Below are 12,605 nucleotides of genomic sequence, written 5' to 3'. Positions count from 1 at the left end.
GGGGGAAGCATAAAATACAGTTGGATATCCGATTCACTGTCCCCAGGAATGACTGTTTATGCACTTTCATATTTAATTCAACAAAACCCTAAAATCTAATGATCTGATTCTGCTGTAGCCCTTCCAATGCACACTGCAGAACAGATCTTGACAGTGTAGTGCAAGGGTAGTCAATTATTTTTGTTTGTCAAGGTCCAAATGTTTTGGTCAGGGTCCAGATTCCAGAGAAAATAAGTAAATAAAAAGATTTTTGGGATCCATTCCAAAGCGCCTGGAGGTCTGGCTTTGGCCCACAGTCTGCCAATTGACTACTGCTGATGTAGTGCATAGATTTCAAAGCGCTTTACAGATCTTGCAGCCTCTACCCCTCCAAGCTAATCTGCACCATGAAACTGCACCTGGCCCCAAAACTTAGCAGTGTAGGTTCCTCTCCACAACCAGTCAGAGCCCTGAATGAGCCCTGCTCCGGGATGTATGAGTCACCAGGGTAACCGCTCCCTGTCCCTGCGCTGCATCAGGGTGAAGTCGCCCTCTGGTTTAGGATTACATGGCGGTGTTCTCTGTAAAAGCATGTGCGCAGAGCAGAGAGTGCTGGGGAATTACCTGCTGTGGAGAGCACCTGCAGCTCTGCTCAGCAGAGGGGGCGGTGGGGGTGGAGAGGTGGGGTGGTGGCCTTGTGACCCTGCCGTCCTAAAGCACTGGAGGCGTGGCAGGGGTTTGCTCCATCCTGATTCATACAGTACATGTGTGGAGCTAGACACTGCAGTGAAAAGAGGCTGTATCTACTCTGTGGCGTGCAGCTCTTGACAGGGCGCTTTGGCTCCGGCACAGGGAGGCAGGGAGACACGACCCTGCTAAAAATAGCAGGGCACGTAGAGAGCCATGTAGCGTACGTACCCACAGGGTTCGGGTGTCTGTACCTGAGTCTCCTAAGCAGAGTCCTGCTAGCTACGCTGTCTGTACCTGCACTGTTCGAGCGTGAGCAGGGACATGCCCCTAGTGTGCTCTGCCTGCTAGCATGGTTGGCCTGTACCTACACACTGCCAGATGCTCACTTGCATCTGAGGGGACCAAAGCTCACTTGGAGAACTTGGAATGGGCCCCCTGGGGGCTGGAGTGGACTGTCTTGAAGACTTACTGTAGCTGCCACTACTGGGAAAGGGAGCGTGGGGATTTGATGCAGTTTGAGAATGCCAGAGAGCAGCACCCGAGACACCTTTGCTAAACAATACTTCTTGCTGACGAGGTGGGTGATGGTGTTGTGACACCTGTAGACAGATACCACGCACAGAGCACCCTCCACGCCCGTCTCTGAGCATGGCTAATCTGACAGTGCTGCAGTAGCTGGATGGTGGTGGAAGAAGCAGTCGGACCTTTAATGTAACTTTCCCGGAGAAGGATCATTGGTGTCTCTGAAATGAGCACCAGACCCTTAGAGGTTTGGAGGCTGGTTAATGCTGCTGCCTCTGTCGCTAGATGAGGTGGAAAAGGCCGAAGGCCCCTGGACAATATTTCTTGTGCGATGATTTGAAAGCGTAAGATGGGACCCTGCTACACAATAGCAGAACCACTAACCTTTCTTCACTGGCTTCCTTCTCCCGCAGTGAGATCCCTGCAGTGTGCTGTAAACACCTCCTTGCCAGCACGCGGCCACTCACTCCAGTGGGGATAGGACAAGACCCATCTCTTCCTCCAGAACAGCCGCTCGATGGCCCCCATCCTTTGGTGCCCTCTTTCGTGCCTTTCATAGATAGGAGTGAAAACAACCTCCCATGCTCCTAGCAGCTTCCCTGGGAATTTCTCTGGGGGGCAGAGACCTTGTCTCTAGTTATAAGTAAAGCCTTGTGAAAAATTAAATGCGTGCACCAGAGCTAGCACGGTAGGAATGAACTGGTTAGGATATGCGCACCACTGCCCCTACTGGTGTGAAATAAAATTGCTTGACTTAGTCTAGTATTGCTGGAAGAGGAATGTCCTTTACTTCTGGTAGCTGGGGCCTGCTCTGAGCAAGAGGCTCTGGGTTCTATCCCGGAGGCTCTGAGGAATTCTAGAGCAGCCATAGGATGAATGAGGTCTTGGACACCGATGAACTAGAGCAGGGGTAGGCAACCTATGGCACGCGTGCCAAAGGCGGCGCACGAGCTGATGTTCAGTGGCACTCATACGGCTTGGCCACCGGTCCGGGGGGCTCTGCATTTTAATCTCATTTTAAACAAAGCTTCTTAAACATTTTAAAAACCTTATTTACTTTACATACAACAATTGTTTAGTTCTATATTATAGACTTATAGAAAGAGACCACCTAAAAATGTTAAACTGTATTACTGGCACACGAAACCTTAAATTAGAGCAAATAAATGAAGACTCGGCACACCCCTTCTGAAAGGTTGCCGACCCCTGAACTAGATGCATTTAGTCTTGGTACGACTGAACTGCCAACACTTCTCCTTTAGCATCCAGGTCTCCATTCCAGTCCTGCTCCCCCCCTTCAGTGCCACAATATGCCTCTTCTAAAATCACTAGCTATGGGGGTGATGAAGTGGTGTTTCCGTGCTGTGATCGATCCTACCCAGTCGCTCATCAGGGGTCCCCTACCTCGCACAGCAGTAGGAAACTGGAGAAGACTAGTACAATTATCTTGCCACTAGAGACGGTCTGTGCCTGGGGGAGGAAGCCACGTGAGGCCTTTTGGGAAACAACAAAACCTGATCTGTTCAGATTGGCGTCAAACAATAGCCTGCACAAGCCTCTATTCTGGTCTCTCGACTGCTAAGACATGTACATGATTGCTGTATTGACACAATCTCTCCCTGTTCTTTCAAAACCGAGGGTTGGATCCTCTGCTTGTGTAGCTCCATTGAGTCCAATGGAGCTGCACCAGTTTATAACCGCTATGTGGATTAACCCCAGCTGAGGATCTGGCCTGGCATGTTTAAATGCTATTGTGCAAGCTTCCTGTCTCCGTCCCGTGCCTAGCAGAGCTCAGTGAAGCGTGCGTCGTGGGGAGGGGTTCGCTCTGACTGACCTCGGTTAGTCCTGCTCCACAGGAATAGCTAATGTGCACAGAAGGGGCTGCTGCAGAGCAATTCCTGTTCACCCTGTGAAGCCAGGCTCTCCGACTTGGGAGCTGCCTGGTGGGTTTTCAGGAGGTTCTTCACACTAGCCGCAGGGTGAGCTGCGCTGGCCTGCCTGAGAATGTGCAGTCCTTGGGCCCTGCACTTCATGGGTAAAGAAGCAACTCTTCTTGCAGGCTAAGCAGTGGTTCTCAGGCAGGGGTATGTACCCCTGGGGGTACACAGAGATCTTCTAGGGCAGGGGTGGGCAAACTTTTTGGCCCGAGGGCCACATCGGGGTTGCAAAACTGTATGGAGGGCCGGGTAGGGAAGGCTGTGCCTCCCCAAACAGCCTGGCCCCCACCCCGTATCCGCCCTTCCCGCCCCCGACTGCCCCCCTCAGAACCCCTGACCCATCCAACCCCCCCCTGCTCCTGTCCCCTGACCACCCCCTCCTGGGACCCCTCACCCCCTATCTCCAACCCCCCCTGCTCCCTGACTGCCCCGACCCCTATCCCCCCCCCCGCCCCCCCCCCCCCCCCCCCGGTCCCCCCCCCCCCCCCCCCCCCCCCCCCCCCCCCCCCCGAGAACCTCCACCCCATCCAACTGCTCCCTGTCCCCTGAGTGCCCCCTGGGACCCCCTGCCCCTTATCCCACCCCCACCCCCTTACCATGCCACTCAGAGCAGCATGTCTGGCAGCCATGCTGCCTGGTCAGAGCCAGACGCACCGCCCTGCAGGAGCATGCAGCCCCGCCCAGAGCGCTGCCCGCGCGGCGGCGTGGTTGCACACTCCTGCGGGGGAGGGGCCGGGGGCTAGCCTCCCTGGGCAGGACAGTCTGCCGGGCCGTAGTTTGCCCTCCTCTGTTCTAGGGGGTACCCCAACTCATCTAGATATTTGCCTAGTTTTATACCAGGCTACATTTAAAAAGCCCTAGCAAAGTCAGTACAAACTGAAATTTCATACAGACAATGACTTGTTTATACTGCTCTGTACACTCTACACTGAAATGCAAGTACAATATTTTATATTCCAATTGATGTATTTTATAATAGGTGGTAAAAATGAGAGTCAGCAATTTTTCAGCAATAGCATGTTGAGACACTTGTATTTTTATGTCTGATTTTATAAGCCAGTAGTTTTAAGTGAGGTGACACTTGTGGGGAGGGGGGGTAGGGATGCAAGACCAATCAGACTCCTGAAAGGGGTACAGTAGTCTGGAACGGTAGAGAGCCACTGGGCTATGGCATGGGGTGGCGAAACAGGAGATAAGTGAGTGCAAAGAACCAGCTTTCCCATCAGTATCGGATGCAGAAGTGCGCGCTCTCTCTCGTTGGGGGTGATAGCTAAGACAGCTAGTTCAGTTATTAGCATCCGCATACTCTCCCTTTTGGGCGATCGCTCACACGACTCCAACTCTGTGCATGGGCTTGGGTTCAGCTGCACCCTAACTTGTGTGTACCCCCCTCCCCCTTTGCTTCCCCTCGTCTGCCCTGAGGGCGGGGGCAGCGGTAAGCAGAGCAACACCGTTTTAAGTCTGGCCGTGGGTGTTTGTTTGGACTGAAACACCTCGACGGTCCTTTTCTTGGCTTGTGCTGTTAATAGCCGCGCCACTCCAGAGACTTGTGAGGTAATGTTCGCCCTGGCACAACTTTTGCTAATTCATAATCCATTTAGCAGTTAATTAGGGATTGGCCGGTCCTAGAGGAGCTTTGTTCAGGAGCACATAGGGAAGGTGTGATCCATTGGGATGGCTGCAGAATTGTATGTGCTAGTTAGTCCTCTCTGGTGACTCCACCACCTGGCACACTCCTCTGGCTAGATCACCAGCTGCAGCAAACGGTGGGGGGGAAGGGCTGGCTTTAAATAAACTTACTCCTAGCAGCCTGGCTCTCATGAGGAACCTTTGCTCCAGTGCCTGAGGACTTGGCCACAGGGCGGTGCTTAGGGGGGGGGCATGGGGGGGTTTTGTTTTTTTTTTTTTTTTTTTTTTTCCCCCCCTCCCCCTGCAGAGGATGGGTGTTCATGGCCATATTGCTCTATTGTGGGGCTGTTGCCGCTCATTTGCTGAACTGCGTGAGGCAAAAACCACATGGGCTGTAGAGTCTTGTCTTCTCCCTTCAGTGGGAGATCAGGCTGTCTCTCTCTCCACCGAGGTCATGCACCTCTTTCCCAAGGCCTGGCCTTGGGAGTCTTTCTTCCTGGCCTGGATATCTCCCTTCAAGCTGGGTTTCTCTGAAGTCTTCACTGAGGGCAGAGTAGCATTGTCCTACCTGAATAATGCTAAGATACTTCTTGTGCAGAGATGCCACAGTGATGGGGCAGTAGGAGTGATGATCACTGAAGTACTTTCGGTAGCTAGCACTCTCTCAAAAACCCCCAAGCCGTGACAGTTGTGTAGCGGCATTCCATGGCCCCCTCTGACACCTGGGCAAAAGTACGTGAGATGCAGATGAGCCAGTTGCCCGCATTTGCATCACCTTGCAGCATTTTCATGCTTAATGAAATCACTTCTCAAGTCCTAGTATGCTTGAGACTAAAGATCTTTGCTATTCCTCAGAGCTACCAGAAAACTGGACCGACACCAGAGAGACCCTACTGGAGGGAATGCTCTTCAACCTAAAGTACATGGGCATGACGTTGGTGGAACAGCCCAAAGGAGAAGACCTCTCAGCAGCTGCTGTCAAAAGAATTGTGGCAATGGTGAGTGTCATCAGGGTTCTAAGTGGCTCTGACTCCTAACAAAGGAGATCCCTGCAACTCTGCAAAACCAAACAATGCAGACGCTTCTCTTCCTGGTGTTGAAGCAAATGATTCTTGAACACACGTCCTAGATGTAAATGCTTCCTATACACACCCCTTTCCCGGGGTGTTGCGTAAGAAGCCAGGAGATGATGGGGGGGCCCCAGAAGGACTGTGGGGTTTAGGTGGAATAAAACCTGGTATATGATCTCTCTAGTGCAGGGGTTCTCAAACTTCATTGCACTGTGACCCCCTTAAAATTACTACACGACCCTGGGAAGGGGGACTGAAGACCGACCCCCTCTGCCCCAGATGGGGGGGCCAAATCCGAAGCCTGGGACCCGCCCCCCACCGTAGGGGAAGGGGTGAAGCCAGAGCTTGAGGGCTTCAGCCCTGGGCAGGTGGGGGCTGTAACCTGAGTCCTGAAGCCCTCCGGCTTCGGCTTCAGCCCTGGGCAGTGGGGCTCAGACTTCTGGCTTCAGCCCCAGCAAGTGTAACGCCAGCCCTGGCAACCCCATTAAAACAGGGTTACGACCTACTTTGGGGTCCCGACCCACAGTTTGAGAACAGTTGCCCTAGAGCTTTGTCCAGTCTCGCTAGAACTCTCTCACGTGGGTATACTGGGTCCTCCCATAGGAAGAAAAGGCCTTGAATGGTGATTGCTGTGTCTGCAGCTGTGGTTAACCCTTAATCACGGCTGTCACACACTGTTCTAGGAAAACTTCAGGGTTGTCAGTAGATATCTCTAGTATTGTGGATACCTTGCTCAGGTAAATGTTGCCAAATCTTGACTACTTAATGGTGCAACCACTCTAAAAGCAGCCTATATACTCTTCATGTCAAACTCTGTCTCCCCAGAGATGGTTAGTGGACCTCTGGTATGGGAATTCCCAGTCCCCATATCGCTGTGTTGGATGCAGTGGCATTGGAACAGTTTTTATAGGGGGGGGCGGCTGCTGAAAGCCATTGAACCAAACTGTAAACCCTATGTGTGATTGGAAACGCTTCAAGCCAGGGCGTGCTGCCACCCCTCCAGCCCCTCTGGTTCTAGCATCCCTGGTTGGATAGGGTTTCTCTGAGCTTTACAATCCAGAGGTGGATTGGAAGGGACCAGCACAATCCATGCAGCCTTTTCCTGGCCACTGAAAAGGCCATTAGTCTCCCGTGCAACTGACTGATACTTCTTTAATCTTGCCAGCGCAGAACAGCTACCGATTGTTAAATATTTAACACTGCAACTTACTTAGGAGTCCATCCTTATTCACCACTCGTGCTACAGCAAATTAATGCGTCTTTAGACACTTATAAAATGGAACGAGGCAAAGATTCGGTTGCATGGTTAATCTGCATAAAACTAACCGTGGTGGCCAAATGCTTCAGGCAGTGAGTAGTATCTTCCTGACACGGGCTGAACTTCAAGGGAGGTGAAATGGGCGGGGGAGGGGATATGGCGTCTGGGAAACGAGATATGTTAACTAATTCCTCCCTCCTCCCCCCCACTCTGAATTCTGGGATGGATTATGACTCCTGCAGCCGCTGAGCCCTGCATGAAAACCTAGGGGCAAAGCCTCTGCTAGCATCATTGGCTCTGCAGACTTCTGGCCCTAAAGCTCATGGGAGTGTTGCTAAACCTATATTGCAACTGGCTGTGTACCTCGTGGCGGAGACTGGGGAGTGGGGCCCTTCCCCTCTTAAGCTTTGGGGAGGGCACTGCTCACTTCTCTGCTCCGGATCTCTGGCTTCTCCCAATAGTGCATGGCTCTTGCGAAAATGTGTGCTTACAAAGTACTGGGAAGTTGTCTGTCTCCGTGAAACTGACTTTCATCTGTCTCACTTGGGTGCCTACTAACTCTTGGGTTGCTAGTCGTGGTGTATCTGGGATCTCGCGGGATCATTGCTGTGGTGGGTGGAAGCTCATGCCCTTGGCTAGAGGACTCTGGGTGTGCACCCAAAGAGGTCTCCCTGTAAGTACAACTCTCCTTGAGGCTCTTAACTGAGGGACAGTGCTGGGGAGTGAGGGCCTGGAACCTGCTGCGTTGCTGTCGGCACTTTGAAGTGGTGGTGGTCTGACGACTTTCCTGGCAGGTGGGAGATGCCCCAGGCTGTACTCCAGAGGAGAGCTGAGGTTCTCTTCACTGGGCTGCAGGTGGCTGAATGTAGCATGTGGCCAATCTAGTGCTTTTTTTTCCTCTGCTGGCCTCTGTGAACTTAATTGACTATCTTGAAGGGCAGTTAAAATTCAAAGAAAACGTGAACTTGCAAGAGCCACTAAATGTGTGAGTGATACAAAGTTAGAGCATTGGGGTCAGAGAGGTGGTTAGAGATGGTTTTGGCAACAGTCCATTGCTCTTAGATGTCCAAGCGTGTTGTGTCTAGTCTCCAGCCATTCGTCCCTCTAATGCTGAGTAAAGACGTGGGAAACAAACTGCGCTGCAAATCTAGTGTTGCAACAGCAGACTTCCTCTGTCTGGACTCCATTGTGGCCAAGCTAGTACTCCTCAGGAGCAGCCTGGTTGGCCTGCAAAGCAGCAGCTGGCAAAGGTCCCACTCCTGCAGTATCTGGAGTATACAAGTGCTACATGCACTGGGCTGTCCCACAAATTTGGGAGGAGGTAAGCATCATTCCTTTGTTAGAAGAAGCACGGAGGTGGCGGACTGGAGCTTGGTGATGCCAACCCTTGTAGTACATGATGGCATTAAAGCCCCAGCTCCTGGAGTCATGTGATTATTTGAGACGCTGCTTACTCTTCCTAGTGGACATTTCTAGACCTTGTGTTAGCAGAGAAGAGCTTAAAAATGGGACCACGGTGTGCCCTAGAGACTCAAACCAGAAATCAATGAAACGTATTTTTTTAAAAATCATGATTTTGGGGGATGGGTGGCAGCCTGACTGGGATTGGCAGCGCTGTGGAATACTGAAGGCCACTTCTGGAACAGCATCTGCCAGCTTGAGCAATGGCTCCTGAGCTCTTGTCGCTATACTGCTTCCTTAAATCCAACCTGCCTTGTCAGCCCTCATGGGCCAGTGGACAGTGAAGTCGAACTAACGCTGCAGAGGCTGTAAGCAAGCCCTGATTTCAGTTGTCCATAGGACAGCAAGGTACAGTTACCCACTAGTATCTGAGTGCAAATACCACTGCATTAGGTGAAGGATATCAAAACTTTCACTTTTTTTAATAAGGTGCACTCTGAAATGGGCTTGTTCCTGTTTTTTTTTTTTTTTTTTTTTTTCAGGCCACATATCCACTGACTCTCCTCAGTAACTTGAGGATCGGGCTTTCAATAAACTATTCCTTTATGGGATTACTTAAGGCAGCTTGAACAGAAGATAATGGCTTATTACAGGTGTGGTGTAATTACTGCCACCAAAGGATAGCTCTGTTCAAACGCCATTGCATGTCACCCCTCTCTTGCTGGCTACTGTGTAATCTGAGAGCTCTAGCATTTCCTTGGATATCAGACTGAAAACTAAACCTCTGCAGAACTTGGCAAATTCTGCAGGAGCCCAGTTGATCTCTGCCAAGACTACACCCATGTCGGTCATGTAGCCTTCAGACACTGTAATCAGTACAGTAAAGTCCCTCTGACCACAGGGACTGTGGGCACAGTATCAAAGCATGTTATGGGGGGTGCATGCTTAGTGCCATCATAAATCAGTGCTTCAGCAAAGGTACCATTTTAATATTACTTGACTTTAGCAAAGCTTTTGATACGGTCTCCCACAGTATTCTTGCCAGCAAGTTAAAGAAGTATGGGCTGGATGAATGGACTATAAGGTGGATAGAAAGCTGGCTAGATCGTCGGGCTCAACAGGTAGTGATCAATGTCTCCATGTCTAGTTGGCAGCCAGTATCAAGCGGAGTGCCCCAAGGGTCGGTCCTGGGGCCGGTTTTGTTCAATATCTTCATTAATGATCTGGAGGATGGCGTGGACTGCACCCTCAGCAAGTTTGCAGATGACACTAAACTGGGAGGAGTGGTAGATACAGTGGAGGGTAGGGATAGGATACAGAGAGACCTAGACAAATTAGAGGATTGGGCCAAAAGAAACCTGATGAGGTTCAACAAGGACAAGTGCAGAGTCCTGCACTTAGGACGGAAAAATCCCGTGCACTGCTACAGACTAGGGACCGAGTGGCTAGGCGGCAGTTCTGCAGAAAAGGACCTAGGGGTCACAGTGGACGAGAAGCTGGATATGAGTCAACAGTGTGCCCTTGTTGCCAAGAAGGCTAATGACATTTTGGGCTGTATAAAGGGCATTGCCAGCAGATCGAGGGACGTGATCATTCCCCTCTATTTGACATTGGTGAGGCCTCATCTGGAGTACTGTGTCCAGTTTTGGGCCCCACACTACAAGAAGGATGTGAAAAAATTGGAAAGAGTCCAGCGGAGGGCAACAAAAATGGTTAGGGGGCTGGAGCACATGATTTATGAGGAGAGGCTGAGGGAACTGGGATTGTTTAGTCTGCAGAAGAGAAGAGTGAGGGGGGATTTGACAGCTGCTTTCAGCTACCTGAAAGGGGGTTCCAAAGAGGATGGATCTAGACTGTTCTCAGTGGTGGCAGATGACAGAACAAGGAGTAATGGTCTCAAGTTGCAGTGGGGGAGGTTTAGGTTGGATATTAGGAAAAACTTTTTCACTAGGAGGGTGGTGAAGCACTGGAATGGGTTACCTAGGGAGATGGTGGAATCTCCTTCCTTAGAGGTTTTTAAAGTCAGGCTTGACAAAGCCCTGGCTGGGATGATTTAGTTGGGGATTGGTCCTGCTTTGAGCAGGGGGTTGGACTAGATGACCTCCTGAGGTCCCTTCCAACCCTGATATTCTATGATTCTATGAAGGGCTTATTGTACCTAGTAGTAAAATCAGTCTCTGATAGTAACAAGTGCCATTAATTTGTCTATTAAACAATACACATCTAGAGTGAGTAATTGGCCACCATGATGTAACTTTGGATGTAACCATGCTATATACCTGTAAATCTATTTGCTTTTCCTTTCCAAGGCTAAAGCACGTGGCAAGAAACTGCAGAAAGTTACCCTGAAGGTATCTCCCAGAGGGATTATCCTAAATGACAGCGGAACTAACGAATTGATAGAAAACGTCTCGATATACAGGTATGTTATTGGAGACACTTCAGCATGTAAAGCAGGGGTGGGCAAACTACGGCCCGGGGGCTGCATCCAGCCCTTCAGACATTTTAATCCGGCCCTCGAGCTCCTGCTGGGGAGTGGGGTTGGGGGCTTGCCCCACTCCGTGCATACTGTGGCTTCATGCAGCTCCCGGAAGCAGTGGCGCGTCCCCCCCCCCCCCCCCCCCCCCCCCGAGGGGGCCCCCAAGGGGCCCCCCCCCCCCCCCCCCCCCCAAGCCCCCCCCCCCCCCCCCCAGCTCCCATTGGCAGGGAACCACGGCCAATGGGAGATGCAGGGGCGGCGCCTGCGGACGGGGCAGCGCACAGAGCCGCTTGGCTCCACCTCCGCGTAGGAGCCGGAGGGGGGATATGCCGCTGCTTCTGGGAGCTGCTTGAGGTAAGCGCTGCCCTGCCCCACACCCTCATCCCCTGCCCCAGCCCTGATCCCTCTCCTGCCCTCCCAACCCCTTGGTCCCAGCCCGGAGCCCCCTCCTGAACCCCAAACCCTCATCCCCAGTCCCACCCCAGAGCCCTCACCCACCCGCACCCCAGCCCAGAGCCCCCTCCCACACCCTGAACTCCTCATGTCTGACCCCACCCCAGAGCCCGCATTCCCAGTCGAAGCCCTCACACCCTCCCGCACCTCAACCCCCAATTTCATGAGCATTCATGGCCCACCATACAATTTCCATACCCAGATATGGCCCTCAGGCCGAAAAGTTTGCCCACCCCTGGTGTAAACGTATGGAGCCCAAACCTGTTCCTGTTCGAACTGATGGGAGTATTAGCCCTGGCTTCACAGCCTATAGTCTGGTGCGAGGTTAGGGAGAGAGAATGCATCAGGCTCCAGTCTTCACCTGTACTGGAGGCTGACCACATCTTTACGAATCTGTTCTTGAAAGCAAAGATCAAAAGCGGAGGCTATGCGGGAAGAGGGGAATGAGTGAACACTAGCCACCATGAGACTCCAAAGGGAAACCATCTGTCTAGTGCAATAAACGGGGCCAAGAAGGGGGAAGGATAAGGAAAAACTCTGCAAAATACAAAGCATGCAGTTCATTTAGATTGGTGACCCTGACTGTAGAATGTGCCCCATCCACTGAGCGTCTGATAGTGTTGTGGAATCAGACGCACACGAGAACCTCAGGGCCAAGAGCATCTGAGACTGGGAAAAGGTAACGGAGGCACCTCTTGGAGAGGAGGGCTGGAATGTTTGAGACGTCGTCTAGTTCTGTCCCGCCCGAAGCGATTGCTTCCGTGTCGTGTGGTGAGCTCTAACAAACGGCAACGGTCAAATGTGGTTAGCGTCAGACTTCAGCTGGGTCTCCTGTGTGGAACAGGGGGACTCTCCGCCCAGAAATGGAGGGTGGTGACTTACAGGGCTCGGTCTCCCCTCCAGGCTCGCTAAGGCTCTGTCTGACCCTCTGCGAATACTTTCTCTCCCTCCGTTTGCGCGACTCATCCCCTTGCCGTTGTACTGACTGTGTAGTGCCCAGAGATTCCAGGTGGGATTGGCGCCTCATTGTGGTAGGCAGGGAAAGCACACGCAGTCCCTGCCCTGATAGGCTTTCAGCCTCCCTGACAAGAGGCCAAGACTGAATGGAGCCTGGAGGCTGAACTCTCCTCTTTACCCTAGAGAGACCAGCAGGGGCTGAGAGGTGGGCAGGCTGCTGTGGTGTGGCT

General features: G+C 52.0%; 1 protein-coding gene across 2 annotated transcripts in view; it reads left to right on the top strand.

Moving 5' to 3' along the window:
• The window catches only part of LDLRAP1 (low density lipoprotein receptor adaptor protein 1), a 40,638-nt gene that overhangs the window by 9,075 nt on the left and 18,958 nt on the right, over positions 1-12,605 (top strand). For both annotated transcript variants that reach the window (XM_024203670.3, XM_024203669.3), the window contains exons 2-3: positions 5,613-5,755; positions 10,796-10,908. In XM_024203670.3, coding sequence (XP_024059438.1) covers positions 5,613-5,755; positions 10,796-10,908 — 256 coding nt within the window. The remainder of the gene's footprint in view (positions 1-5,612; positions 5,756-10,795; positions 10,909-12,605) is intronic.

Source organism: Terrapene carolina, unplaced genomic scaffold, assembly GCF_002925995.2.
Source record: "Terrapene carolina triunguis isolate 2854851 unplaced genomic scaffold, T_m_triunguis-2.0 Scaffold236, whole genome shotgun sequence".
Taxonomy (NCBI): Eukaryota; Metazoa; Chordata; order Testudines; family Emydidae; genus Terrapene; species Terrapene triunguis.
Note: the sequence above shows the minus strand (reverse complement) of the source record. Positions and strands in the feature narration are given on the sequence as shown.